The sequence below is a fragment of the Aspergillus aculeatinus genome (assembly GCF_003184765.1).
Source record: "Aspergillus aculeatinus CBS 121060 unplaced genomic scaffold BO66scaffold_37, whole genome shotgun sequence".
NCBI lineage: Eukaryota > Fungi > Ascomycota > Eurotiomycetes > Eurotiales > Aspergillaceae > Aspergillus > Aspergillus aculeatinus.
This window is the reverse complement of record NW_020291506.1, coordinates 64,519-91,608: the sequence shown is the minus strand read 5'-3', so window position 1 is coordinate 91,608 and position 27,090 is coordinate 64,519. Positions and strand designations below refer to the sequence as shown.

The following is a 27,090-nucleotide window of genomic DNA, read 5'->3' as shown; positions in this document are numbered from 1 at the left end:
TGGTTTCAGGAACTTGGAATTCAGTCCTGGCTTCCTAAATCTACCCTAGATTACTTGCAATGTACACAGCCCAGGGGCATGGAACTAGGACTTGCAGATCTGCGGTAGAAGGAGGTAATATTGGTATTTCCGCAGCATGATCTATCAGATGCAGTGACCGCTCACTGCTTACCGAAGCGATGAAGCAACCACAAACCGAATAGAAAAGAGATAGGAGGATCCGATGAGAGGGATCAGGGGATCATCCTGTTGAGCTCATATCTATCCATCACCCACCGCCCGAGATCTGTGGATTATTTAAGGTCCTGGATACAACCCACCTCCTCCTCCCAAAGACTCCCAACCAAGCACCTCTTCATCCCTACTTCCCAATCTTCTCTCGTTCAGCCATTCATACAATACTGTACCATGCCGTGTTCCCGCTCCGCTCTGGGATTGATGGTCCTCGGACTGCTTGGCGTCGCCACCGCCGCGCCTTCGTGCGGCCCCGGGCAGTGGGTAAACCTCACCTCAATCCCCCAGCCGCGTCAAGAGCACGCCACCGCCGCGATAGGAGACTCCATCATCGCCATTGTCGGCGGTCTCGTTCCGACGGCGAACAGCACGGCGACGACCGATCTGGTGCAACTCTACGATGTTACCACGGACACCTGGCACACTGCCGCGCCCGCACCGCACAAGGTCAACCACGCAAATGCGGCTGGGGTGGGCGGCAGATTGTATTTGCTCGGCGGCTTGGTCGAGGCTCCTCTCTCGTCGGGCCTGACCATGAACTGGGTAGCCACTCGAGCCTGCTATGTGTATGATCCTGCCGTGGATGCCTGGAGTGAAATTGCTCCGATGCCGAGCGGCACCGAGAAGGGCAGCGCGGTGGTTGGGGTGCATGAGGGGATGATCTACCTGGCTGGTGGAATGACGGTGCTCCAGACAGGGTACCAGGATGCGGTCACGAGTGTCGTTGCCTTCAACACCACCTCGGGAGCCTGGCAGCGACTCGAGGCCGCTGCAGCCGAGCTCCCGGAAAGCCGCCAACATGCGGCCGGTGCGGTCATTGGGGATTCCTTCTATGTGGTGGGTGGCCGACGGTACGGACAGCTCTACCACAAGGACACCGTGTTTGAGCTGAACCTGACAGACCTGGCAGCTGGTTGGAAGGTCAGCGCAGCTCGGATGCCGGTTTCGCGCGGCGGTTTGTCGGGCGGTGCTGTTGGGGGCAACTTCTACGCATTCGGTGGGGAAGGCAATGTCGATGCTGCCACGGGAGTGTTCAATCAGACGGAGAGGTATAGTCCCCTATCGGTGCAGTGGACCGAAATGGCGCCCATGCCCGTCCCACGCCATGGAACCCAGGCTATCGGCATGGGTGGCCGGATTTATATTCCCGGGGGTGGGCTGCAGCAGGATGGGAAGTCAATCTCCGTCGGTGGTGGTCCGGTCATCTTTCAGCATCCTACCACTCACTTCGATGCCTACTGCCCTTGAGGTACTAGCTAGGGACATTAGATATTATGTACTGTACTGTACAGAAGCGAGGTTATCTGGCCCTTTTTTTTGTTTTGTTTTGTTCTTTTTCCTTCTTTTTGTCGGTTATGCTGGCAGCTGACCTACAACCACTCTGTGCAATGCCGGACTGTTCCAGGGGTCAGATCAGAATTTGCTACAGTCTTTTTGCCACATGGACTATGGCCGGATGTCTCAAGTGTTTAGCTACTATGCCGAGAGATGAGGCGAGAAATCTAATGGCCCTTAACTTACAGTTCAGTGGGACTTGTGAAGAATCACTTTTACTGTGAAAAATTAAAACCAGAAATCCACCCCGGCTAGACTCACAAAGGCTTAGTGGTTTCAAATATCTGTCCTTCGCACCACTCGGAGAAGTATCAGAAATTAAGTATTAACCCTACCGGACATTGCCCGTTGCTCTGTAGGCAGATCGAACAGCATACTATTATAGGGCATTGGCCCTAGTAAAGAAATCCCCGCTAGGTGGCACGCTTTTCCACCCTAGTTGAGAAAGAGTCCTAGGAACCTTGACATATAACGAGCTGCGCGATGAAGACTTTTGGAAGACGGGAGGAAAATCGTAAGGAAGTTTAGAGGGGCTCACACATGACTGTACAGCTTCCCTCGCCCCACAGGGACCCTAGAAACCTTTACTGTAGAATGACCGTCGATCACTGATGATTCTCGGATACTCTCCGCTGTACCCAGCATACTATACAACTTCGGTATATTGATCCTCTCTCTCACCGTCTGTCTACTCCACACTGTCTGGTTTTTTTTATTTTTGTTTTTGTTTTTATTTTTTGCTTTCTTTCTTTCTCTCTTTCTTTTTTGCGTTCAAGGCTCCACATTTCAAACGCGAATCCTAAATTTTCTCGACGAAAGATTTGTAAAGAAGGTTGACAGAAAGATCCACTCTCAAGGATTCTTCAGAACGAGAAGCCCTTCAAACTGGAGATTGCTATAGTGAGCACTCGCGGTAATCTGAAATTCGTTGACATAACATGCATGTTATGGAGGCAAGAACATTTCACTCTGAATTCTAATTCAAACCTCTCCAAGCCACAGCGATAGAACGGCTGCAGAAACCCATCTCGACGGTAATGTTCTTTGCCCTCGGCCGAAGGCGAGATTCATTGCCTTGTCAAACCGCCTGAGTGGGGCTGTACAACACGGGCCCTATATGTTCTGGCCTTTATCTGATTTTTCGATTAAATAATTATCTGATAATTGAGTTATTTGATTCCTCCGTCTCGTAATGCTAATGTACGTTAGCCCTACATCTTGAATTTGTGAGGTACTTTACAAGGAATGGGATCATGGGATCTATCACAACGGAGTCCCAGGTCGAGCTCCCACTTGCTGCAATCTCATAAATTCTCAGATTTCTTAATCACACCGTCTCTGCCCAGAGAGAAGTGGTCGTCATTCCTCCTCTGACACCCTGGATCAACCCTCTTCTCCAGCAACGTCGGCACCAAAGACGTGGAGCTAAAGAAGGGGGGCCATGCCGTCGCTTAACCCCCGGAGCTGGGCTTCCACTGTACGCTTTTGGAAGCAGAACCGGGCCTCTAGACGCGTGGAAATTGTAGTGGGTCAACAATCCGAGATAGAACGCCGTGGGGCGGCACCCTACTGAAAACTAAACAAGAGCTTTTGAACAAATATGCATGGCGTTGCGTACGTAAAAGATCCTTGGCAATAACAGAGATTGCAATCCGAGTCGGGTTTTCCTATGCATTGAGATAAGTGCAGCTCGACACCAGAGGGACATTGTGCTTTTCTCCTTCCTTTGGTCTATAAGTGCCCCGACACAACATCAAAATCTTTCACAAATATCAAGGCCATTGTGTTCTACTCTTCAGTCCATACAAGCCACAATAACGCCCATTGCACAATGAAGGGATTCATCGCCACCGCAGTCACTGCTCTGCCTCTGGCAACTACTACCAGAGCCACATGTGAGAGTCCAAGCGTGCGAAAGTCCTGGTTCGAACTCCCGTTTCTAGTCGCAGCAAACCTATTCTCACCCCCCCCAGGTCCGCTCTGACCCTCGACGAGCGCGCCGAGTATATCAACTCGACCCTCTGCCTCATGAACCCGGTACTCGCCCCCGCCAAGACCGGGACATATGGTTCCAAAAGTCGCTGGGACGAGCTGCTTGTGGCGCACGTCGCCCAAGTCCAGTTCATCCACGTCGTGGTGCGTCTCGCCCTCTCCCACCCAGCGCCCTCGCGCTTCTCAATCGCCGTAGGGAGTCAATTGACGTCTAACCCATTCCCTCCAATCAGGGCGCCTTCTTTCCCTGGCACCGTTGGTACACCAGAGTGCATGAGAACCTCCTCCGGGACGAGTGCGGCTACACAGGCCCCTATCCGTGAGTACCTGCACTCAACCTCCCCCTCGACGCCCGACCGTGACCTCGGTACTGCACCGCATTGTGACTTACCCCTTCATAGGTACTGGGATGAACAAGAGGACCAAGCGAGGGCACCTTTGGAGAATGCCAGTGTCTGGAGCACGAGCCCGACTGCCGGCTTCGGCACCGGCAACACCGATGCGGACGGCTGCGTCCAGGACGGACCTTTTGCGTATCTACCGCTCAACCTGACGACCGAGCTCACGCGCACCAGCGACAGCTGCCTGAAACGGGTGTTCAACCAGACGCATTTCGACTCCGTCTCACAGACCATCGTCGACAGTTGCATGGACATCGACGACTACTGGTCCATGTGGGCGTGTCTCGGAAACACGCCGCATACGGGCGGTCATTTCGGTGTCGGTGGCACGGTAAGTCATCCTCTTCGGGAGAAGAGAAGCAGCTATGTAATTCCCTGGCTAACGTCGATGTGCTCCGCTCAGATGGAACACGTCTCCTTCTCTGCCTTTGACCCGATCTTCTTCCTGCACCACACGAACCTGGACCGCCTCTGGACGCAGTGGCAGTCGAAGAACGCCAGTCGGTTGACGGCCATGGGTGGGCCGCTGGTGGCGACGCAGACCCTGTTCGGAGAAGCGCAGCCCTCCTTCCTGGGGGTCAGCGCCTTCGTGCCCTATTTCGGGGATCACGGGAACGTGACCACGGTGAACCATACGCTCTGGCTGGCGGGACTCGCGGAGAACATCACAGTGGCCGATGCGATGGATGTGAGCAATGAGAAGATCTGTATCACCTATGAGTAGATGCTCAGAGGGTGGAATGGACCCTCGTCTCATGTGTGAGTCTGTCAACTCTGCTCAACTCGGCCTGGGAGCGTCTTGCAGCCTGTGCGCCCTGCGTTCTCGGGCTGTTTGTTGGTGATGTCTGGGCACTGCATTTCCACCAAAGCCTAGGATCTGTATTTTCACCGCAGTCCTGACGCTAGTAGTGACTAGGATACTCTCCCTTAACAAATTATGAATCGTGTCTTGGTTTCATACCATTGGAGGAGCACACGGATCAGCTGCTTGTGAATAGTACCCGACTTTTATAGATACGAAGGCTTCCTATGCATCTGAGACCCAGTCTAATATTCGCACTGCTTGTGCTCAATCACCCTCCTACTAGCTGTACTACATTCAGCGACTCTCGGTGGCATACAGAGTCGTCTTCGACAGTACCTTTGGAGCACCGTGTGGGTGTGTGGATGTAGGTGTCTGCTTTACCGGGCAGAGCAGCCCTTTTGCGATGACGTAGCCAGCCACCTCAGGGTGCATGACCCACACCCGAGTCAGCAATCAATCGAGCTAAGTTATCAGTGATGATATCATATCTACTTCAGCCATTGTATGAGTATGCCAGTCAGTGAGTATGCCAGGGTGCATAGCGATCGGATGGAGTAGCCGGACAGCCGACGAGCCGAGGCCAATCATCGTTCGCCTCTCGGCTCTCATTTTTCTTGCCGTCTTGAGACTAGCGCCCGATAAGAGCCAATGCGGGGAAGATAAGGATGGCCCGCTGGATCGGGCAGGTTATGTTATCGCAGTCACTGCACTGGGCACTGTTGCTCCTCTATTGCATCTCACATGTCATTTCCTTCTGTATACTCTGTCTGACAGTGCGAGAGAATCAGCATCATGCCTCTACGAAACAGACCCTATGTCCCCAAGATCAAAGGTACGCTTCGTCATCAGCGTGCAGTGGCCGAGGCTGATGATCAGACAGGATGCTACGAGTGTTCCCAGCGCCGCATCCACTGCGATAGGAAAGAACCTGCCTGTGGGAAGTGTACTGCCAAGGGCATCAGCTGTAGCGGTCTAGGAATGCGGTTTAGGTTTCGTGATGCAAGCAAAAGACGAGGACCCCGAAAACATACCCTACCCCCGTATGTGGGCAGCCATTCCAGCGCACACCGATGGATGCTGACGAGACAGGAGGTCGAGTTGTAGTAAGGGCAGAACCGGATCAGACTGTCTCTTCGAGACACCAGAGGAGATCCTCAATATCCTGTTTCCCAACGAGTGCACAAACACCCCATCGTCTCCTGACGAGCTCCCGGCCCTGTTCTTGCCATCGCCCCAGACCTCAGACAGCGATCGATCACCAGAACCCGTCGTCTCCCCCTTTGACTCGCTCTCCATCGTCAAGCCCCCGTTAGCCGGGCTTGAAGCTTGGAAGTCATACCTCCTCACATATTGTAAACACCTGTCGAACCTAAACATGGACATTCAACCACTGACGGTCGAAGTCTCCGAACAGATCGCCCCGCAGATGGTGGTCATCGACGACCAGCACAATGGCTGGCGCGGCACCATCCTCCCCATCGCCCACACCGACGAGCTGGTCCTCAACTCCGTCCTGGCCGTCGCCTCCCTCCACCTCCTGGGCACGGTCGGCAGCAGTCCCGGCTGTGCCGACCCCCGCAGGCTCTACACGCAAGTCATCCGGGGGCTGCAGCGCCGCAGCGACCTGGGCGCCTGCGACATGGCGACCAGGAAATCCGTCATCCTGACCATCCTCATCCTCCTGCTGGCCGTGATGGTCACGGGCGGCTCGGACTTTCCGATCTTGTTCCGGATGCTGCAATCGGCGATCGACGCGGTCGGCGGCGATGGGGGGCTTGACGGGGGCGAGGTGTCTGCTTTTCTCCTGCGGGAGATCCGCAAGTGAGTCGTAGCCCAGACACACACACCCCGTCATGGGGTGCAAGATAAGATACTTATACGAATCTAAAATAGAATGCGCGTCAATGCAAGCCCGCTGATTAGCCTCGACTCCGGCATCTGCGCGATCCTGTCGCACGGGGCGCAGAGCTTCGACTGCCTCCGCTACTACCGCACCTTGCACCCGCGCCACGCGCTGGCCCTGGACCGCATCGCCGAGGTCCGGCAGCAGGCGTACGATATCTACCTCCAGCGGGCGCTGGCCCGGACGGCGAGTCCGCCGCGCGCGCTCTCGAACCTGGTCGACCAGTTCAAGCAACTGCTGGTGCTGTATCCCGAAGTGTCGCAGATGGACCACGTGCTGGTGTGGTCGGCGTTCATCATCGGGTTGGAATGTCGGCGTCCGGAGGACCAGCGCTTCTTCCGGGGGTTTCTGGAGCGCCAGTTCCGGCGCAATGGGTTTGCGAACATCATTCGAGCGATGGAGCTGCTGCAGCAGGTGTGGGAGGGGGGTGCGGAGAGGAATTGGGCGGCGGAACTGCCTCAATTGCAGGTTTTTGTCACGTAGGAACTCAGGGGGACTGTACTTGTAGAGTAGTTAAGTAGCGAATTAAGCTCAGTTCACCATCAAACCTACACATCACACCATTCACCGTAGAGGCGGCGGCAGAGGGTAAGGTAGGGCCTGGCTCTCTCCAAACACACCCGAACAGGCAACTGTATCCGAGGCCTGCCGAAGTCGGGGATCGGGAGGGAAAGCCGAGCAGCGCCAGCCGAGGGTATCTCATTCTTTTGACTCGACTAGGAAGGCCAATTGCAGATACCCTCAGTCTTATACCCAGCTGTACACTCCTCTACTACAGTCCTCCCTCATATAAGCCAGCTTCCCCCTTCCCTGTACCACAATCAACCCCATTCCCACAACAAACAACAAACCCCACCAGCACCACCACCAAAATGACATCGACCTTCGCCTGCACCCTCCACGACCCGACCCTTTTCGTCGACAAATGCTACATCAACGGCGCCTGGGTCCCCAGCCAATCCGGCCAAACCTTCCCCGTCACCAACCCCGCCGACGAGACCACCCTAGGCAGCTGCCCCGAATCCACCGTCGAAGACATCCAGACCGCCATCGCCGCCGCGGCCGCCGCCTTCCCCGCCTGGCGCAGCCAATCGGGCCGCCAGCGCGGCCGCATCCTGCGCAAGCTGTACGACTTACTCGTCGCGAACCAGCGGGACATCGGACGGATCATCACGGCGGAGAACGGCAAGGTCCGGGGCGACGCGGAGGGCGAGGTGCTCTTCGCGGCGAGCTTCTTCGAGTGGTTCGGCGAGGAGGCCGCGCGCATCTACGGCGACGTGATCCCGCACAGCCACCCGGCCAGCCGCGTGCAGGTGCTCAAGGAGCCCGTCGGCGTGTGCGGGCTCATCGTGCCCTGGAACTTTCCCTTGGCTATGGGGGCGCGCAAGATCGCCGCCGCGCTGGCGGCCGGGTGTACCGTGGTGCTCAAGTCGGATGGGCTCACCCCGTTCGCGTCCAATGCGCTGGCCGTGCTGGCGGAGCGGGCCGGGGTGCCCAAGGGGGTGTTGAACGTCGTCACCGCGCTGGAGAATACCCCCCAGCTCGGGTTGGCGCTGTGCGAGAGCGAGGTGGTCAAGAAGATCTCGTTCACCGGGTCGACGCGTGTCGGCAAGCTGCTCATGCGGCAGAGTAGCGACACGCTCAAGAAGTTGAGTCTGGAGCTGGGCGGCAATGCCCCGTTCATCGTGTTCGATGATGCCGATGTCGAGGTCGCGGTCACGGCCGCCATCGCGAGTAAGTTCAAGGTCACGGGCCAGACGTGCGTCTGCGCGAATCGCATCTACGTGCAGGAGGGGATCTACGACCGTTTCTCGCGGCGGTTGGTGGAGGAGGTGCGCAAGTTCCGCGTGGGGAATGGCTTGGAGGATGCGCAGGCGACGCATGGCCCCCTGACCAACGGCTGGGGCAAGACGGCGGAGCATATCCGGGATGCGGTGGGGAAGAAGGCCACCGTGCTGCTCGGGGGCAATGCGCTGCCAGCGTTGGGGCGGAACTTCCATGAGTTGACCATCCTGGGCGATGTGGATGACTCGATGCGCATCATGGCGGAGGAGACCTTCGGCCCGCTGGCGGCGCTGATCAGGTTCAGGACGGAGGAGGAGGTGCTTCAGAGGGCCAACAAGGCTGAGGTTGGGCTGGCGGCGTATGTCATGACCACCGACTTGGCCAGATCTCACCGCGTCTCGGAGGGGTTGCAGACGGGGATGGTGGCGCTCAATACGGGGGTGATCTCCGATGCGCCGGCGCCGTATGTTCTCCGCTTGTTTGTGACTGTGCTGATGCTAATGGTTCTGCAGGTTTGGGGGTGTGAAGCACTCGGGCATGGGCCGCGAGGGAAGCAAGTACGGCTTGGACGACTATCTCACCATCAAGATGATTGTCACGGGGGGGATTCTCACCTCTCATTTGTAGATCTTTTGGCTTCTGGATATAGGATTAACGCATGTAATGATTCTACCATTGATATAGACTTGACTCGAATTGAATCAGTAGTTGAAGCAGTTAGTCCTCTCTGTTCGAGGGAACAATAGTCTCGTTCGTAGTTCAATCCTCTCATTTGCCGCCAACACCCAACCCACGCTGTTCATTAAAACAAACACCCACATAACTCCAAGTGGCACGCTACTGACACACCCTCTCCCAGATCCCCTTCACGTCCTCATGCGGACTGATATTATCCGCAATGCCCAACGAGGTGGTCGGCTTCGTATACCCCAGCAGCTGCAACATCTTCGGACTCATCCCCAGCACCTTGCTGCGCGGGATGGCCAGGAACTGATTCTCCTCGGTGCGGTACGTGCCCCGGACGAAGAAGAAGCTGTGCATGGTCCGCACCGAGTCGGGCACGGAATTGTGACCGCCGCCGTGGTACGCGGACCCGAGGAAGATCAGGGCGGAGCCGGGGGCCATTTCTACCTCCACCACCATAGCGGATTCAGTCAGCTTGTCTTGGGTCTGTACTCCCTCTCGCTTCAAGATTTCAGAGGATCTGCTCGGGGAAAGGGCAGACGTACCCGCAAAACACACCTCGTCGGGCATGGCCGGCCGGCCATCCCCCCACTTATGACTGCCCGGCACGAACATGGTTGCCCCCTTCGCCCGCGTCACCTCGCATCCGGCCACGAGACACCCGAACTGGCTGGCATTGTGGAGCGACCACTCCCCTCCGGGCGGCACCTGGTGCTTCACCCCGTGCACGTTGTCGTCGCGGTGGAGCAGCTGGCGCGGTGCCCCGTAGCCGATGTTCATCGAGGCGCTCATGCTCAGTAGGGGGTCGATGCGGTTGGGCTCGATGAAGCCCTCGCGCGTGACGGTGAACTCATCGACGAGGACGCGCTCGCGCAGGGCGTCGAGGACGGGGTGCTCGCAGATGCGCGCTGCGGTGGCGGATTTGCCCACTAGGCCTGGAATGAGGGTGGTCTGTGGGGGGATGGTGTAGAAGGCGTCGCCCTGCGCGGTGGGGTCCAGGTGGCGCCGCGGAGTGCTCCACGGCGCGGTCTCGGCAGCGATGGCTTGTAGTTCGGAGGGGGTGACGAGGTCGCGGAGGATGAGGCCGCCGTCGCGCTCGAGGACGGCGAGGATGGATTCGACGGGGCTGGTGGCCGGGAGGGTGGTTATGCTGGTGGTCGGGGTGTAGGAGGGATCAATGGGAGGTGGGACTGGGAGGGGGGGGCGAGTCATGGTGGATTTGTAGTGTGGGTGTGCGTTATGTATGTGTTTGGGCTCTGGATCCAGATAGGGCTATGGGGGTAGATGCTGGTGGTGCGGACTGGTGGATAGGCTCGTGGAGTCGCTTTTAAATGCGCTCGTGGTGTCAGATGACTCCTGCATGCGATTGTCTCTTATAAGGCTCATGGGATGACTTGCCCTACGCATCAATGGATGTTGTAGCACAGTTGTGAGAAGGAAAGTGGCTTTCCCTATTGTCTGGGGAATGTTATCTGAGAGGGGGGCTCTCATCCGAATTGCCCCTTTCGGCCTAGTCAGTCAGTCCATCAGCGTCACATCGCCCTCATGGTTGTGAGACCTCGGAATCTCATTCTTGCCCCCAGTGGTCTGCAAGGGTGCCTCATACATACACTTCTTCCTCGGTCGCAGCGGTTTGTTTCAAGTAGTCCTTGGACAGTCTCTTCGTGGCAAAGCCAGAAACGCCAATGCATTCGACGAACAAGTCAAGTGCAATTCCGACCGTATTTAGGTCTAGTAAAGCATAATTCTGTCTCGCGTTATGAGGACACAGACACTAGTCACTGGTACTTTACTGGTGTTGTGGCGAACCCAAGCCATGTGTACTAGCCGTGTCACGAGTAGTACTGCTTCTGCTATCTGTTTTCAAGTGGGAGTCTACTTCAACCTCAAATCTTATATCTATGGAGGCAAGATCGAAATACCACCAACCCGAATCTAGCCCTAACCTTCCCCTTCCCCTTCCCCTTCCCCATCCCCTCCCCACCATGTCTATCTCCACCTAGGGTGCTCACAAAGTCATCGCCCCCCCATCCACCACCAAATCCACCCCGGTGATATACCTCCCACCCCGCGGACTACACAGCAAGACAAACGCCCCGGTCACCTCCTCCACATCTCCCATCCGACCCATCGGACACCGCTGCGCCCAGATCTCCCGCAACGGCTGCAGTCCGTCCCCGGCATTCAGCACGGTGTCCATATACCCGGGACTGACACTATTGACCCGGATCCCGTGGACAGCCCACTCCGCCGCCAGGTTGCGCGTCATGTGCACCACCCCGGCCTTGCTGACGTTGTACGCCACCTGCGGCTGCGGGAAGTTGGTCGCGTGGGCGGAGATGGAGGCCGTGAAGACGATGCTGCCCCCCGTGCCTTGGGCGATCATGTGGGCCGCGGCGGCCTGGGCGCAGAGGAAGGAGCCCGTCAGGTTGACGTCGAGGACTTTGCTGAATTCGATGGGTGCGGCGCCCGTCGACGGCGTGCAGGAGACGATGCCGGCGAAGCAGAGGAGGTGGTCGACGCCGCCCATGCTGGTTACGGCCGTGGTGATGGTGGTGGTGATGCTTTCGGGGGAAGTCACGTCCACGGGGAAGGTGTGGATTCGTGCGTTGGGGAAGGAGGTGGTGAGTTCGGTCAGGGCGGCGGTCGAGGTGGTGATCGTCGCCGGCAGGTCGAGGAGGGCGAGCGCCGTCAGGCCGTGTTCGAGTAGAGCCCGCGCAACGGTTAGACCCAGGGAGCCTGCGCCGCCGGTGATGATGGCTCTGCCGGGGACGGCGAAGCGCGATGCGGCGCGGAGGGATGGCGTGGCGGCGCTCGGGTCGGGGGGAAGAGGCGCGGTTAGAGGGTTGGTGGCGGTGGAGAAGGTCATGGTAGGGATTTGGCGGAAAGCCAGTGCCTCGCGGTCGCTAAGGGGCTTGGTGTTGGGTGTGTTGGACATGGTTGTGGATGGATGTGGTTTGTGCAGCGGTGCGTTGAGATGTGTTGTGTTATTGTGTTACTTGTTTGATGAGGTGCGGTTGAAGCGGGGAAGCTTGGTTGCTGCTGAGTGCGGGGAAACCCATAGGATGACAACCCGATGGCATATTACATCTACTCGTTATATGATTCACTGCAATCATTTGCAACCTACGGCAGTGTGCTATTGAATCCATATCATGAAGATCATCATCATCCAGAGTATAACGACCACCTAAGACTGAACCTTCTGCTGCGAAACTCGCCCCTCGATCAGACACCGATGCCCCTTGGGCGCCATCAGGAAGAAGGTCTCCATCACCATATCTGCCTCGCTCATCCCATGGCGACTCGACACGCGTGCCTGCGGAAACCGACGGAAGAAAATCGCCGTGGCCAGTCGTAGCTCGATTCGGGCCAAATGTATTCCCAGACAGACTGATTCATGAATTAGCACTCATTTTTCGCCCAGATAACAGGTACGATCTTAAACCTACCACGCGACCCTCCACCAAATGGCAGCGAAGCATCCTTCATCGCTTGCGTGGGCGACACCCATCGATCCGGCTCGAACTCGTCCGGGTTCGCGAAGATCTTCGCGTCGCGATGCAGAGAATACGACTGCGTGCCCACCGTGACCCCGGCAGGAAGACTATAGCCCGCGAGATGGGCCCCGCCAGCCGGCACGGCACGACGCAGCGCCGACGGCACCGCGCTGTAGAGTCGGAGCGACTCCAGAATGACCCGATTCAAGTACGCCAGGCTGCGCAGATCCCGATCGGTGAAGTCCGCCGGGAGCTGCGCGACCTCGGCGACCAGCGTGTCTCGGATCCGCGGATTCTGGCACACGGCGTAGATCAGGTAGGTCAGCGTCACGGCCGTGGTGTCACTACCGGCCACAATGAAGGTGCGTGCCTCCGCGGTGATCTCGTCCTTGGAGAGGCCGTTCTCGCCGGCGTCATACAGTTTGGTGAACAGGGTGGGCTTGGGGTCCTTCGGGTTCTGTTTCAGTAGGCCATAATAGCGGCCGATGGAGGCCACGGCGTAGGATTCCAGACGGTCCACGGCTTTCACCGTCTCACGGAAGATGGGCAGCGGCAGAGTCGCTGCCAGCTTAAACATGGTCGGAAACGTGGTGCGCATGATCCCGGTCAATGCGATCCGTTCCAGGTCATTGCTGTACTGGCTTTTCTGCTGTCGATGAGCCCGTTGCTCCTGTTCGTTCGGGGAATGGGTACCACGCACCTTGCCTGAGTCCAGCATGCGGAAGGACTCGCCGAACGACATCTCCCCGATGATGTCCGTGGCCATGAATAGCATCCATTTGTACACATCCCCGGCTCCCGTGGCTGCCATATCTTGGTCCAGTCCATCGATTGCTTGGCCGACTCTGGCGCGGATGAGTGGCTCGAACTGGGTCATCAGGGCCGAATCGGAAATGGGCGAGGACAGCAGTCGCCGGTGGGCGGCATGGAACTTGGGATCGACGGTGGAAAAGGTGCTCTGTCTCTCTCGTGGGGTGAGGTCGACGTACCACTGGGACTTGAGGAATGCACTGCCGGTTTTGTGGATCTGCTTGACGGCGCTGGTATCGCAGATGTCGACTTCCGTGGGGGTAACGCGGACGACGGGGCCTAGCGAGTGGGTGAGTTAGTTGGGGTTATGGTGCGTACTTCGTCTGGCAGGGTCCAACGGGCTGTACATTACCATATTTGCGGTGTAGGCTATGGACATACTGGGCCACCTCGCCCCGCACGCAGTAGTAGGCGAAGACCGCACTGGTCCATCGCGAAGAGGGCGGGCCCGGGATATGGGCGAGAGGGCTGGTCAGTCCTCGATAGAAGAAGTGCTGTAGATAGCCCTACTATTAGTGTTGCGGTCGGGCGTTTTCAAAGCATGGACACCCACGACAAGCAAGCAGCCAAGTACAACACCGATGATGAACAACATTTTTTTTTCGCTCGAATCGAGTAGTAGATTCTTGCTGAGGACGGATTGCAATGGTCTGTTGATTGCAGCAGGGACCGATTGGTATGTTCTTTATATAGTAGGCAAAGGCGGGGTTTGCAGGCGCCGAAAGCCGGAAACCCCGAGGCGTTGGTCCAGGATCATCATGGATCGTGCATTCCAGCGCCGGATATGGTGCCGGGACTCTGCCATGTCTCTGTTGTATGACAGGTCACAATGGACGTAGAGCTTACATGCAGGTCGGCGATATGGCTCATAGATATCAGAATTGCTGCTTATACGTGCGAGTTGATCCTTGGTGGGCTTACCAAAGCTTGTCCGGATCGAAAGCGGGCTTGGGCATTTATGAACACAGCATCATCTACGGTACTGTACATCATATTGCATGACCAGAGTTGACCTATCGGGTGTACTTGGATCATACCGTACAGCATTAGGTTAGTGTGTACAGTACCAGGTATGCATAAATCCAGCCACTTGGCGCCACGTCCAGCCACTTACAGCGTTGGCCAGGACGGATCAATCGGCTCGAGCTCCCCCGCTCCGTGGAAATCCTGCAGGATGACAGCCTGCTCACTCAACATCACTCGGTCCGCCTGCGACGATCCAATCCTCGCCAACTCGCGCCAGCGGACAAAATCCTCCAAGTTGCGCTTGTCGCCATGCGCAGCCTCGTTCTGGGTCCAGTGGCCTTGCGAGAAGCCCAGCAGCGTACTCAAGCGTCGGCTCGAGATATCGAACACCAAGGAGCAAATCGTCCCCGTTTCCTCCAACCAGTTGACCTGCCATAGCTCGCCGGGACGGATGCACTGATACGTTGCCGCCTGGAAGTTCTTGCGGCCGGCCATCGGGCCGCCGTGGATGGCGTAGACCACCCGGTCTTCGTTGAAGAACCAGATCTCGTAGCGCCATTTCTCCGGGTTGCCGTTGCCGTCGTGGGCCGCGTAGTCGTAGATGATGTGCCGATCGCGGAGGTCGGCGTCGAATGTTGAGCCTTCAAGCTTGGGGAGAACGGGCATGTCGGATGATGCAGCAGTGAAGGGGGAATTCAATGAGGGTACAGCTAAGCTCGGGAGGGTCGAGATTTCGATGAGCAGTAGCTTGGTTCTCTGCGAGGCTTTGCAGTGGTCTTGGTCTTTATAGCGTTCTTCGTCCTCAATGGAGACGTTTACTCATCGGAGTCGGACTGGTGACACCAATCCATCGCGATCTAGCAGTCCCGGCTCGCTGGTACAGGCTGACAGGCTGTCGGTGTTCCTCGGCCTTGTCACTCGACCCAGGGAACTGGCTCATGCCAACCGCCATCTTCTCAGTTGCTCCATTCAGGCCTTTCGAGCTTATTTTGGTGGAAGGACGAATCTCGTAAGCTCATGTCATGGGGAGCGTCGCAGCGCTGCCAGAAATCCGGGTTCATCTACCAACGGTTATGGTAGCGGGGCGGACACATTTGTTGAGGGATTATGAAGTTGTGGCTGGAATCTCTTTTGTTGGTTGATGTCTGGGGACAAATCATTTGTGGATGATGACAACATGGCCATTGCTGCTGTTGAAACTCGGGAAGGGACGCTGGTATGACAGGCGGCTAGATATATATCTGACCCCAGCTACAGCCCCGGACCAGGGTACCTCTAGACCCGGTCGCCATCAATCATAAGGCACATTAGAGTGGCCTGGTGAGCTCTCCAGAGACACATCATATCGCCTCCATGTGATAATAGCTTATCACTAGTGTTTTGCAGGGATATTGTGCTGATGCTGGACAGAACCCAGGTGCGAAGGATATCTACGTGATGTGCGCGTTATAAAATCAAACAAGTGGCCCTTCTGTCACCAAGGCAAGATGGCCGAGCGGTCTAAGGCGCTAGGGTCAGGCAACCTGATCATCCATGTTCGCTCCAACGAGCAACATTCCTAGTCACGCAAGTGGCGTGGGTTCGAATCCCACTCTTGTCATACCTTTTTGCTGTTGGTTTTTTTCCCCACGCAACGATGTCTGGCTCTGCCTTACTACAGTGTGGCAATCCTGCCGTCCAGCTTCTGTCCGTCTGTATCTACATGAACAAGCTACATCCTACATGTCATTCCAAAATGCGAATAGGTCAAAGTTCAAAGGCAGGGCGTGACAACCTCACTCCCGGAGTTTACTTGCTTATCTCCCTGGTGGACTTTCACTCACCCCGACCGGTACGGAAGAAATCCAGGGAAATTGAATGCCCCACTGTCCTGTCCACGACTCCACTGTTGACCCATGCTTCGACTGCACTCTTCGCCCTCCGTCCACATTGCTCAGTACCGATGCACGGTCCTTCTGTGCTTACAACGTCGTCTTGGACAGTTGAACGGGTGAGTCGAACCATTTCTCAGTGAATGATGCTGCAAACAAGGACACTGCAATGACTGAACTCAAGTCTAAGTCTGTTGATCTTTCTGTCCCGTCTGCTTCATATGTGGAAGGTAGGCAAAGAGAGTAAAAGAGAAGTACCAGCAGCAACATTCTCTGGTCGCGGTAGATCGATCGCACTCAAGGGCGATTAAAATTCACATACTGAGCACAAAGACTTACCATTGTTGGCCGGTTGGAGGGCTCTATTTACAAAGCTACAGTTCTGGAATGAAACAAGGCATAGACTCTCAATCCATAATCGCAGAGAAAGTGAATCTACTGGGCGACTGTCCGACCAAGAAGGTCAACTGGTATTGTCATTTCACGTCACTTAAGCCCTTTGGTACCGCTTGGCATATGAGAGCAAGAACCTTATTATCATTTCAGAACCGTATTCCCTTATGATCCCAAAAAAAACCCCCAACCCCATGTGCATTGTAACATCTTCCCAAAAGTGCATCACACGAGCCCTCGGTTGGCCGAGATAATATGATCAAGGTTACGTTTCCTCGCGAATATCCCGAATCGTGAACCCGAGAAATCTCGTTGGGAGATTCCTGTCGTGCAAAGATGTGAGTGTGCTGCCTTATACATATGGATGGCCCAAGTACCTGATTGATCCTGAAGTCCCAAATCGTCCTCTGCCTGAGATGCATTGTTGGAGACACGCGCGTGCTTATGATAAACGGAGGGGTCGAGAGGCTCCTTCTTCGTCGCACGGCGGCACATCAGCTTGGCGACCAGCTCCAGAAGAAACGCCCTAGGCATATCGTTCTCAGTGGAAGTAAGCCATTTGGGATCAGTTGTGCGGTTTGCGGTGATATCCACTAGGAGTCGACGGATTGGGGCCGAGGAAGAAGTGTGAGAGTAGGCGTATTTGATCGCTTCGCGGCTGGGAGCGGGACTTTTGCCATCCTGGGAGCTGGACTGTCTCTGCTCAACAATAGCATCGACCACGGTATCCTGAAACTGGGTGTCGAGTAGTTTGAGCCCCAGGACGTATGCCTTGATCAGATGGAGGTACTCCTGCTGGGCTTGGTCGCAGATCACGGGCAGCGTGCGATGGTAGAGCCAGTGCACATACATGGCCACCATCGCAGGCTCCTCGCCAGGGAGATCGATGATGCGCGTGGTGCGCTCCCGCAGGAGTTTGTCGATGTAGGGCGAAGATGCACGAGCCATCTTCTCATGCGCGGTGTAGCGACTTGTTCCGGGGCCCACCATGATCGTCAAGCAAGCCCCTTCATATCTTGCGTTGCGATTAGTGCCTAGTAAATAGATGGGGGGAGAATGCTTACTTGTTGCCCTCATCTTGGGAGATGCGAATCTGCTTAGCAGGTCTCAGGCTCTTGTCACTCTCTTCTTTCATATTTGAAGGACTTTTTGAGTAGATGTTTTGAATCCAGTAGTGAGGTAAGCGAAGTGTGGTTGGTGTAGCGGGGAAGATGTGGGAGAATTAGAGAACTAGTACTTCGGTGAGATAGGTATGAGATGGATGATGATATGATGGATGATGATATATGCCGGTATGGGAATAGTAGGTGGATAAAGTGACTTGAAGGGACTGAAGCTGTTATCAAGTGAGAGATTGAGAGATGACATTGAAAGGAAGCACAGATGCGTGGACCATGAACTTGGAACCTTGAATCGAATGGTCCTATACTTCTACCTAGTCGACATACAACGCGCCAGCCTATGAGGGCCCAGTGAAGGATGAATGACGGTGTTTGCTATGTTTGTGGGTATTTAACGCCTTAGCGCCGAGGCATCAAGGGACTGCGTATGACAGCGAATCAGGGTCAGCGATCACCTCATAATGGGCGGGCATGGCGCGGAAATCGGCGGCAAGCCACCAGTCATCATCAGTGCTGGCCCTGCTGGGGAAATGCAGCCTTGGCCGTGGGCTTGGCTGGGCTGGGCGGAATTTGGTGCAAGTGAGTGCGCTGGTCGCCCCTGACCGTTAATTCTGTTCGACCCCCGTTCGCATGTGCTCTGCTCTTTTATCATTTATCATGAGTCTTCTCTGCCTGTGACCGTCAAGTTTCCCTCCCTCCGAGGCTGCTGGTGCACACCATGAGATTCGCCCCCATTTTGCTCCTCCTCTTCCTCCGGGTCTGGCCCGTGGCTGCCACCATTCTGCAGAATGGCCAGCCACGCGAGGACCCTTACCCCGGCCAACAGTCCCCCATCAAACTCGATGACTCCTGGCGCAACTACGACGCGGGGGTTCCGGAGATTGCCTACAAAGGCCGTTGGGATAGCCAGCACATTTCCTGTGAGTCCACCTCGAGTGGTGGGAAATACCTCAATCGCTCTAGTTGGTGGCTAATTTAAGACCAGGGTGGTCGTGGGTTTTTCTGTTCTTTCCGTGAAAAATGGCATGCGCCGGACTCAAGGTCACTAACTCTCTGCCTCTCTGCGCCTAGAGCCCCTGGGATCAAGGTTGAGTTTTCCGGCAACAAGGTAAGGTTTCTATCCTCCCCGCGACCGACCGTGCCGACCGTGGAAGAAGACAGAAAAAGGGCTGACGCATTGCGACTCCACATTCCAGTTAGCTCTAAGTTTCGGCCCCAGTACCTCCAACGGCGCCCTCGTCGCTTATCGGTATACTCCCCCTTTTCATCCTACCTCCTTCACTCTCGATCATCCCGCGATACCAACTACAATACTACAGAATTGGGTCTCTGGACTGGCGATTTTCGAACGTGACAGCCGATGCGACCTACCAGTTCATCGGGCCCGATGACTTCACCGATGGCGTCGACACCAAGAGCAATGTGTTTGAGATGCGAGGTGCGCGAACCGGATAAGCCTGTGCCGTGCAGAACCTGGAGGCTGACAACTTGCCAGTGACGAATTGGGGCATAGGATAAGTTTGTCTCTGCGCGCATGCCGTTCCGCTGCTTATCCCCTGCACAGTCCAGTTGGCGGGCGTTTCCGTTGCGAAGGACGCCTACATCACGAAACCCACTCCCTACAAGAGAAAGGTGGAAATCATCGGAGGCTCGTGAGTGTACATGGTGGATGCTTGCGTGTTCAGGTACTGACCGAACAGGCTGGCCGGGGGTCAATATGCCACCTACGAGACCTTGTCGTCCTGGTCCTTCCTCTACGGCGTTGGACTCGGAGATGCTGAGTTTACCATCACTGTCAGTTGAACCCTCTCTTAATAGGCCCCTCAAACCGCACACGCACACTCTTACTCATCCTACTAATCTAGGCCTACCCCGGTGTCTGCCTGGCTGACATGCAATGCTACGGCGGTGGCGTCCACGGAATGGTATTTCCCCAATCTTCGAACTGCACGCCGTCCCCAGACTTACCCGGAATTAACACTTGCAGACCTGGTGGTGGAACCGTGCCTCCGACCCCGGAGCCCGTGCCCACCAATTCTACGGCGACAACCCTCCCGCCTTCGACAACTCGGCCGAGCAACCCGCCGACCTGGTGTTCATCCAGATGGGCGGAAACGACTGGCGCCACCCGAACGAGGTGCCCGGCGACAAATTCTACCAAGCGTACGTCGACATGGTCGAGGAGATCCATCGCGTGTGGCCCAAAGCCGAAATCGTTCTTATGGTAAGCAAACCACCTGCCGATTTGCTCATGTCGGTCGACTGCCGCTAACGGTCGGCCAGTCGCAATGGGGTCCCTTCCAGAAAGTCGGCACGGAGTACAAGTCGACGATCCAGTACAAGGACGAGATCATCCGGGTGTACGAGTACTTCAAGGACCTGCGCTGGACCTTCGTGCACTACCTCAACACCGACGGCATCCTGCAGCACAACGACATCAACCCCAAGAACCACCCGACGGACGTCGGCCACATCAAGGTGGCCAGCCATCTGCTGCAGTGGACGCGGCTGGTCCTGCGCTGGGAGCTCAAGCCGACCGGCGAGGTGCAGCACGGGACGCTGTACTGGAACGACCAGGAGGGGTATTGATTTCTGTGGGAGGGGAGTGTACAGTTTGGGTCGACCCGACCGTGTATAGTGTAATTATTCAGGCTGAGATGCCTTGCACATTTCGATTAGAGCATGGGGGTGCTGTGCATATACAGAGCGTGTCTGAGCATCCGTGGGATCGTCCTATGTGACATAGTGGATCATTGCCGCATGCTTACGCGGGAGGCTATTGAGTAGCTTCCCCGGTCGCATTACTTTGTTTCTGCGCTGTTTTCCTCCTTCTTTTCTTTGCTTCCTATATTGATCGATGTGGATTCAAGGGTTTGTCGTACGCAGCTGGAGAAGTGGCATCCCACCACTTGGATCCATTCCCGAAACATTTTTGGCGATGGTTGGGAAGTACGTATGTCAATGCCTGCCCTTACTATCTTAGGTAAAGGGTAAGCAATGCCACCTTTTGCTTGCGCAACTCATGATGATTCACCAGAGTAGATTCAGAACGCCGGCAGCATTCAGAAGAGAGGCTATAGAGCTAACGAGGTTGTTATCTAGATCTTGACCAGTGAATCTGAAAGCTGACATTGTACCTTCTTCTCAAAAGTCGGGGTTTTGTTTTTTTTTGTTGAGGGCTTGAGGAATCCCGAGTACAAACCTTGAAGAGCTGGAGGTGAACCGCAAGCTCACGTGACAGAAGTACGGTCATCTTCGAACTAGCCCGGAGTATCAATCTTCCTGAAGGTGCCAAAGCTGAGTCATGACCCGATGCCAGTGGCCAAAAGTTGCCCCGCTCGAACCCACGGGGGGCGCCCGCGGATCCCCCAGCTAACCCGATTAGGACACTACTCTCCCAGTGGTCGAACCTGGAGTGTCAACCAACATCGTCACCTTGATGGAGATACTGATGTTAAACCCCAAGATCCAATGCTGTGTCGGACTTAAGAACATCTTTGAAATCATTACTATTCTTTGAAATCACATACTCCGTAAACTCCGATCAAGCATAGCAAACATGACGCACCGCCGACCATGGGTATAAAGAGCATGTCGACTCCGAGAAACCGCTTCCATTCAGGTGGACTAACAGCCATCAACGCCAATCTCCTTTCCCTTTAGATCTACATTCCCCGGGAGCAAAGCAAGATACAGACGAAGTGACAATGTCCGTCGACGAAATTGTCTCGACCCAACGCCGCAATCTCCCCCTCCTCGCCACCCCCGAGGCCATCTCAGGGAGAACCTACATCGTGACCGGGGCGAACACCGGCCTCGGCTTGGAAGCAGCCAAGCGTCTCGTCGCGCTCGGAGCCGACAAGGTGATCCTGGCAGTCCGGAGTCTCGAGGCTGGCGAGAGGGCGAAAGACGCGATCGAGAACGGTACCACTCGTCCCGGCGTGGTGGAGGTGTGGCACCTCGACCTCAGCAGTTTTGATTCGGTGAAGACGTTTGCGCAGCGGGCCATTGCAGAGTTGGAGCGCATTGACGCGGTGATCGAGAATGCGGCGGTGGCGATGATGGGCCCTGTCCGCGCGGAGGGCCATCTCTTGTCTGTGACGGTCAATGTGCTGGGGACATTCTTGTTGGCTGTGCTGTTGGCGGGGAAGATGCGGGAGAGTGCGGAGAGGAGTGGTGGTGGGCTGGTCAGGGTGGTGATGGTGACAAGTCGGATCGGGTTCACAGCCCAGGAGGAGTGGCAGGGGATCTGGGAGGATCCGCTGGTGGGGATTGAACGAGATGAGGGGTTGCAGGCTAAGAGGTGAGTGTCTTCTTACTGTTCAGTCACTGTTTGTGATCTGATGAAGAGAAGGACCAAGCTAATGCATGCGGTAGTTATCCCCTGTCGAAGTTGATGGAGATCCTGGCCCTGAAGCACCTCGCGACTATGCTGCCCGTCGAGCGCACGGGGGTGGTCTTCAACCTTGTTTGTCCCGGGCTTTGCACGACTGAACTGATCCGTAATGTTCCGTCGGACCGCAAGGCACAGATCACTGATATGCATCGGCTTTACGGGCGGACGGCGGAAGATGGGAGTCGGACGCTGTTGCATGGTGCGGTGGCGGGGAGGGAATCCCATGGGTGTCTTCTCCATTCGTGCGAGATGGGCGAGTAAGATTTGCATGTTGACATTTATCTCAGGAACTGCGCTGATGCTCGAATACAGGAAGGATATTCCCGACTGGGTGACCGACGAAGAAGGGAAAGCAATGCAGAAACGAATGTGGAATGCTCTGGCGGAGGTGCTGGAGTCGGTTGAGCCGGGATGTGTGGAAGCTATGCTGAGGCAGTAGTTGAATGGTCGGGCATCATTGCGAAGAAGACTGTGCCGGATATCCATTACTTAGAGAACCTCTCAAGTATCAGGATGCGCTATCTTGCTCATAGCTTTGTCATCAATATGATTATCTTTTATTAGTTCAATAATCATGTATCAGAAGACGGAGACACTTTTTGCCAAAGCCCTCGGGCAGGCTCATCGTGAAGGGCATTGACCCATGGATATTGGTGAAGTAAGTATAGAGTATCTTCCCAGGTAGTAAGCCCCAGACTCCGCATAAGAGTTACAACCCTCGCCGTAAACCACTCCGGGATATCCCTTTGGAAGATAGATGCTGTGCCGACAAGCAGAGCCCACAGCAGTGCTTCCTGTGTTCCACGATCGGTCTCCACCCTCTCGGCCACAGATACAAGTAGTTTCGCAAGTAGATTGTTGTCAGCGATGCCACGATCCAGTCGTCGAATGAAAGTGCAGAGAAAGATTATCAAGCCAAGGTGAATGACATCGTCCAGATGACTAACTGGCCGCGGTCCCTGCAATGGACTGAATTGTAACAGCCGATAGCCGAAGGATAGAACGAGATCGAAATGAGAATAATATGTAAGCTTCGGTCGTTTACCGGTTCCAATGGTGTTGTACACAAGTGCAATATGCATTCCATGTCGTAGCAGCGGGGCTAGACATGGATTTAATTCTTGAGGGACGGCTCCAGATGTCGTTGGAGTGGGTCTCAACACAGAGTCATTTGCTGAAAAAGTCACAGCATCGACCTCTTCAACAGAAAACAAGGGCTCACAGCCCAGCTGGAACGAACATTCGATATCACACCTGAATGCTAGTCAGCGGAACGTATCACAGCCAGCTTTGCCAACCCATACAGAAATATCTTCCTTGCCAGCTCACATCCCAACTCTAGAACCCCGCCACGCAGGTCGACCATCTGCCGCAGCCCTCGGGTGTGAATGAGAGCGCGTCGGAATTGCCCCTGGTGTCGCTCGTAGTGCACCATGCCCACGACGGCCGCTACGGTGTCATCCGAGGTGGAGTTTGCGCCGGCCAGCCGGCCGTTGACGAGGCGTAGAGTGTGTAATAAATGGCGCGAAGCCTCGGTGACTCTGTGCTGCTCGGATATGAGTCCCGGTACAATCCACAGACACGTGGCGATGACTGAATGGAAGTCTTGCTCGCCGTCAGCGTTCTCGATGGCCAAGTCAAAATGACCAGATCACTCACACGCGGCGTCGAGGAACATGTATTGGACCCAAATTAAAGGAGCGCTTGGTTCCTCAACGATGTGAAATAACCCAGGAGCACCGCGTAGGTCACGGATGAAGTCAAACGCTAGAGACCGTTAACATGCCATTGGTGCCACTGCTCTGTAGATCGGACATACCCTTGTGTGCGATGTCCCGAGTTTGTGGCTCCATCTCCACCGGGAAGATTAAACCGCTCGTGATGGGTCTTTCGATGTCGCAGATAGCCTCTTGATGTTCCTTGGTATTCTGACTCTGAAGAAGGGCAGGGATACGGAAGTAAGTCGGAGGATCGATATGGGCTTTGTTCAGCCGGGACGGCCGTGCGAGGCGTCTCCCCGCGTTCTTGCCTCGAGCCACATGGCTACGGATGCGCTTTCGGGTGGTGGCTGAGATGGCAGTGTTGCCGTCGATGAACTCCAGGTGCATGTTGAAGTATTTGACTTTGTGATTCGTGCGTATGCAGTCGATGTAGATGACAATCACTTAAAGTTGATTATATGAGGATAATGAAGAGTAACTTACTGTGAGTTAGGAGTGAGACGTGAGTCGGCGATAGCGGAGATAGCGGACTTGGAGACTCTGATATGTGGTTGGTTGACCATCTGCAACGATCTTGGCAGGTCTCTGGAAAGATGAAGTGAACCTCTCATGATGATCAATCTTACTTTGTTCTTCATGTTTCGGAGTAGGGTTATGGAAAACAATCCGAATCTCCAAACATGGGGCACTGGGCCTGAATCTCGGCCTAAACGCGATTCTGCCATGTTCCATATTGTTATAATTTCTTTTCCATTTTCTTTTTGGCAGAAGTTCGGTTCAACTCATCACAGGAGAACAACCCCTCAGTCATGAGGTAGACATACTGGCCATGTTATACTACAGTCCGTGCCAGAATCTGGAGCGGAAATATTATCCTGGAAATTTAGGAAAGGTTGAGTGGATTAGAGTAGCCGGAAGGGTACGGAAGAGTCCCTGAACCTAACGGTTCCGGATCCTGGCTTACAAGCTTCTCACGTGTGCATTAGTGAATTGGCTGTCAGCTGTCATCGACCAAATTTTCAAAAAATCACTCCATTCTCTATTACAAGACTGTATTATAGTTCGAACACCCGAGACCACAACCAAAGCCACTAGAACCAAGTCCAAGGCTTATCTTGACAAGGGGGCAGCGGTCGGGCACCCACGAAGACTAAAGCCACCTTCGCCAGGTTTGCTCTACAGGCCATCAGCCTCGGAGTGCCCGAGTGGCGCGGACGAGGTTTAGATCAGGGTCTCCTCGACGGCAGCCAGGGTACCGTTGACAATGGCACCAGCGTGGTGGCGAGCAACCAGACCGTAAGCGAACTGGTACCTGCAGGGGTCGTTAGCACCACAGAACAAGATTCGATAGGATCGTCCAGAACTTACTGGTCGAGCCAGGGGAGGAGCTCGGGCAGGCCGGGGGTGTTGCGCCAGTCGCGCATGAGGTCGCAGACAATGCCGAAGATGCCCATCAGAGTGACACCGGCCTTCTCCATGCGGCGGTTGGCATCGATGGCGAGCTTGGCATCAAAGGTACCGCTAGCCTCGGTGTTGGCATACACCTCGTAGCCCTCATCGATCAGGGAGAGAGCCAGAAAAGCGGTGCCTGGGATCGTTAGCCTCCCGATGTCTCAGATTATATATCGATAGAGGGCGACTTACAAACTTCAGTGACAATACCACCGATGATCAGCTGCTTCTTGCCAGTGGCTTTGACGGCAGCACGGAACTCAGCATTGTCCCAGGCGTTGACCTCACCCTGGCGGCGGACGAAGGTGGCGTTGGGGTGCATGTCGGTGATCTCCTTGAGGAGAAGACCATTGGGGCCAGTGTCGGAGGAGGAGGTCAAGACGGTGGGCAGGTCGAAGGCCTTGCCGATGGCAGCGTGGGCAATGATGTTGTTGCGGAAGTCGTTGGTGCTGTAGTCGCGCACCAGCTGGGTCAGACCGACCTGGTGGTCAATCACGAGGAGGGCCTGGAGAGAAGTGTCAGACACTCAAATTGCGAACCACAAGGGCGTTCTTGTCAGGACCTACCGCATTGTCCTTGTCGATACGGTTCCACGCCTGAACAGAGGAGACTCCAAGAGCCAGGGCTGCGAGAATGTTGCTGAAACGCATTTTGAAGCTGAGAAGGTGCTGCTGGACTGGCTTGGTCTTTGCTTGCTGGGATTCTCGGAGTGATGAGTCTCTGATGATTCTCTATTTGCCTGGGCGATGAGGGCCTCTTTATACCTGGGCATCTGCCATCTGGAAGCCCTTGGTGTCTCCGAACAGGAAGGGTATGCTCAGCATTGGGTCATGATTGTCAACCATCTACTCATCTCGAAGCGACTGGGATCTCGTATCGCAGAAGTCTTGGCTGCAGCCTGGAGAGGGACTAGAGGGACTAGATGGACTACGATGAGCCGGGGTTAGGGCTACAGTATTGCACTGCGCTGGTGACTCCCTATACGGAGCACGGATTATGGATTGCTTATGGGATTCTGACTGGTCGGGCTTGGCAGTGCCGCGCCGTGCCAACCGAGCGCCCGGAGGAAGTCGCGCCGTGTTCAGGGTTGCTCTTCCCCACTCAATATCTCCAGTTGTACCGATCCATCCAATCACCTTCCGCAAATTAGATTGATAGTGGATTCTCGAATGAGCTGCCACTGCACACCACCACTGCACTTGACAAACAAGCCCGTATGAAGGTGCACTAATTCGCACTAAATAACCCTCATTGGGAAAATGGACCCTATGCCACTCCCTTGAGTCCCTTGTCCCCTTCTCCAACCACTTTGCCCCGGCGGGATGTCATCTCGCTCGCCCATTTACGTTTGATTGCTGGTTAGCAGAACCGCCCAACCCTAAAGCAGTATCCCTCTGTCTTACATTCTCCATCAGATGTCCCGTATTACGAAATGACGGGTGAATGCGGGGACAATCTGCTATCAATCTAACGGCAATTATAGCCCCAACTCCGCCAAGAATGAGGCATTATGAAGGAGGGAGAGATCGCAGCGGTTCGCTATGCCCAAGCCTCCACAGGGAGTGGTTACGCCAATCACCCGGACCTGCTGCAGAACGTTCTCGTGTTTCAAATGCCGGGCCTTGGATAAAATGGGGGAGTGAGACTCTGTCGGCAGCTTTGCTGTCCCTGCATGACAGGGGTCTCGCTCCACCCTAACCCGAATCTAGGCTAAGCGGGAC

The 27,090-nt window shown here is 55.4% G+C and overlaps 13 protein-coding genes and 1 non-coding gene across 14 annotated transcripts; 7 read left to right on the top strand and 7 right to left on the bottom strand.

The window, feature by feature from the left end:
* Window positions 1–408: 408 nt before the first annotated feature.
* BO66DRAFT_413044 (Kelch repeat-containing protein) lies at window positions 409–1,482 on the top strand (the record flags this gene model as incomplete). The annotated part of the gene is made up of 1 exon (XM_025649392.1): window positions 409–1,482. The coding sequence occupies one exon, from the start codon at window positions 409–411 to the stop codon at window positions 1,480–1,482; it is 1,074 nt and encodes a 357-aa protein (XP_025501897.1).
* A 1,918-nt stretch (window positions 1,483–3,400) lies between these two features.
* BO66DRAFT_403255 (tyrosinase family protein) lies at window positions 3,401–4,686 on the top strand (the record flags this gene model as incomplete). The annotated part of the gene is made up of 5 exons (XM_025648856.1): window positions 3,401–3,492; window positions 3,543–3,705; window positions 3,795–3,880; window positions 3,963–4,293; window positions 4,366–4,686. 5 exons carry the CDS (start codon window positions 3,401–3,403, stop codon window positions 4,684–4,686), a joined length of 993 nt encoding a protein of 330 aa, XP_025501896.1.
* An 859-nt stretch (window positions 4,687–5,545) lies between these two features.
* BO66DRAFT_472930 (Zn(II)2Cys6 transcription factor) lies at window positions 5,546–7,153 on the top strand (the record flags this gene model as incomplete). Its single annotated transcript, XM_025653000.1, has 4 exons — window positions 5,546–5,599; window positions 5,648–5,807; window positions 5,857–6,588; window positions 6,661–7,153. The coding sequence occupies exons 1-4, from the start codon at window positions 5,560–5,562 to the stop codon at window positions 7,151–7,153; spliced, it is 1,425 nt and encodes a 474-aa protein (XP_025501895.1). The 5' UTR covers window positions 5,546–5,559.
* A 353-nt stretch (window positions 7,154–7,506) lies between these two features.
* On the top strand, window positions 7,507–9,082 carry BO66DRAFT_455829 (NAD-dependent succinate-semialdehyde dehydrogenase; the record flags this gene model as incomplete). Its single annotated transcript, XM_025652108.1, has 2 exons — window positions 7,507–8,918; window positions 8,968–9,082. Exons 1-2 carry the CDS (start codon window positions 7,543–7,545, stop codon window positions 9,080–9,082), a joined length of 1,491 nt encoding a protein of 496 aa, XP_025501894.1. The 5' UTR covers window positions 7,507–7,542.
* A 210-nt stretch (window positions 9,083–9,292) lies between these two features.
* BO66DRAFT_327577 (phytanoyl-CoA dioxygenase family protein) lies at window positions 9,293–10,351 on the bottom strand (the record flags this gene model as incomplete). Its single annotated transcript, XM_025643958.1, has 2 exons — window positions 9,293–9,582; window positions 9,685–10,351. 2 exons carry the CDS (start codon window positions 10,349–10,351, stop codon window positions 9,293–9,295), a joined length of 957 nt encoding a protein of 318 aa, XP_025501893.1.
* A 796-nt stretch (window positions 10,352–11,147) lies between these two features.
* On the bottom strand, window positions 11,148–12,077 carry BO66DRAFT_403251 (NAD(P)-binding protein; the record flags this gene model as incomplete). Its single annotated transcript, XM_025648855.1, has 1 exon — window positions 11,148–12,077. One exon carries the CDS (start codon window positions 12,075–12,077, stop codon window positions 11,148–11,150), a length of 930 nt encoding a protein of 309 aa, XP_025501892.1.
* A 252-nt stretch (window positions 12,078–12,329) lies between these two features.
* BO66DRAFT_413040 (cytochrome P450) lies at window positions 12,330–14,044 on the bottom strand (the record flags this gene model as incomplete). Its single annotated transcript, XM_025649391.1, has 5 exons — window positions 12,330–12,532; window positions 12,592–13,285; window positions 13,340–13,728; window positions 13,802–13,943; window positions 14,003–14,044. 5 exons carry the CDS (start codon window positions 14,042–14,044, stop codon window positions 12,330–12,332), a joined length of 1,470 nt encoding a protein of 489 aa, XP_025501891.1.
* Window positions 14,045–14,378: 334 nt separating this feature from the next.
* BO66DRAFT_133924 (phenol acid carboxylase) lies at window positions 14,379–15,386 on the bottom strand. The gene has a single exon (XM_025642002.1). The coding sequence runs from the start codon at window positions 15,079–15,081 to the stop codon at window positions 14,560–14,562; it is 522 nt and encodes a 173-aa protein (XP_025501890.1). The 5' UTR covers window positions 15,082–15,386; the 3' UTR covers window positions 14,379–14,559.
* A 510-nt stretch (window positions 15,387–15,896) lies between these two features.
* Window positions 15,897–16,015, top strand: BO66DRAFT_t228. Its single transcript has one exon. It is a non-coding gene; the product is annotated as a tRNA-Leu (tRNA).
* An 889-nt stretch (window positions 16,016–16,904) lies between these two features.
* BO66DRAFT_472926 (uncharacterized protein) lies at window positions 16,905–17,972 on the bottom strand (the record flags this gene model as incomplete). Its single annotated transcript, XM_025652999.1, has 3 exons — window positions 17,744–17,972; window positions 17,057–17,694; window positions 16,905–17,002 (listed from the first exon to the last, which is right to left on the bottom strand). The coding sequence occupies exons 1-3, from the start codon at window positions 17,812–17,814 to the stop codon at window positions 16,905–16,907; spliced, it is 807 nt and encodes a 268-aa protein (XP_025501889.1). The 5' UTR covers window positions 17,815–17,972.
* Window positions 17,973–18,451: 479 nt separating this feature from the next.
* On the top strand, window positions 18,452–20,768 carry BO66DRAFT_393303 (SGNH/GDSL hydrolase family protein). Its single transcript, XM_025647728.1, has 11 exons — window positions 18,452–18,720; window positions 18,786–18,792; window positions 18,872–18,908; window positions 18,997–19,049; window positions 19,120–19,238; window positions 19,296–19,314; window positions 19,363–19,452; window positions 19,501–19,594; window positions 19,666–19,725; window positions 19,788–20,024; window positions 20,084–20,768. The coding sequence occupies exons 1-11, from the start codon at window positions 18,519–18,521 to the stop codon at window positions 20,387–20,389; spliced, it is 1,224 nt and encodes a 407-aa protein (XP_025501888.1). The 5' UTR covers window positions 18,452–18,518; the 3' UTR covers window positions 20,390–20,768.
* Window positions 20,769–21,266: 498 nt separating this feature from the next.
* On the top strand, window positions 21,267–22,674 carry BO66DRAFT_378035 (NAD(P)-binding protein). The gene is made up of 3 exons (XM_025645775.1): window positions 21,267–22,103; window positions 22,178–22,453; window positions 22,509–22,674. Exons 1-3 carry the CDS (start codon window positions 21,508–21,510, stop codon window positions 22,633–22,635), a joined length of 999 nt encoding a protein of 332 aa, XP_025501887.1. The 5' UTR covers window positions 21,267–21,507; the 3' UTR covers window positions 22,636–22,674.
* On the bottom strand, window positions 22,378–24,692 carry BO66DRAFT_378032 (uncharacterized protein). Its single transcript, XM_025645774.1, has 4 exons — window positions 24,016–24,692; window positions 23,856–23,963; window positions 23,501–23,801; window positions 22,378–23,450 (listed from the first exon to the last, which is right to left on the bottom strand). Exons 1-4 carry the CDS (start codon window positions 24,302–24,304, stop codon window positions 22,769–22,771), a joined length of 1,380 nt encoding a protein of 459 aa, XP_025501886.1. The 5' UTR covers window positions 24,305–24,692; the 3' UTR covers window positions 22,378–22,768.
* A 241-nt stretch (window positions 24,693–24,933) lies between these two features.
* BO66DRAFT_393298 (putative isochorismatase family hydrolase) lies at window positions 24,934–26,326 on the bottom strand. The gene is made up of 4 exons (XM_025647727.1): window positions 25,936–26,326; window positions 25,562–25,874; window positions 25,286–25,505; window positions 24,934–25,229 (listed from the first exon to the last, which is right to left on the bottom strand). Exons 1-4 carry the CDS (start codon window positions 26,017–26,019, stop codon window positions 25,139–25,141), a joined length of 708 nt encoding a protein of 235 aa, XP_025501885.1. The 5' UTR covers window positions 26,020–26,326; the 3' UTR covers window positions 24,934–25,138.
* Window positions 26,327–27,090: the final 764 nt, after the last annotated feature.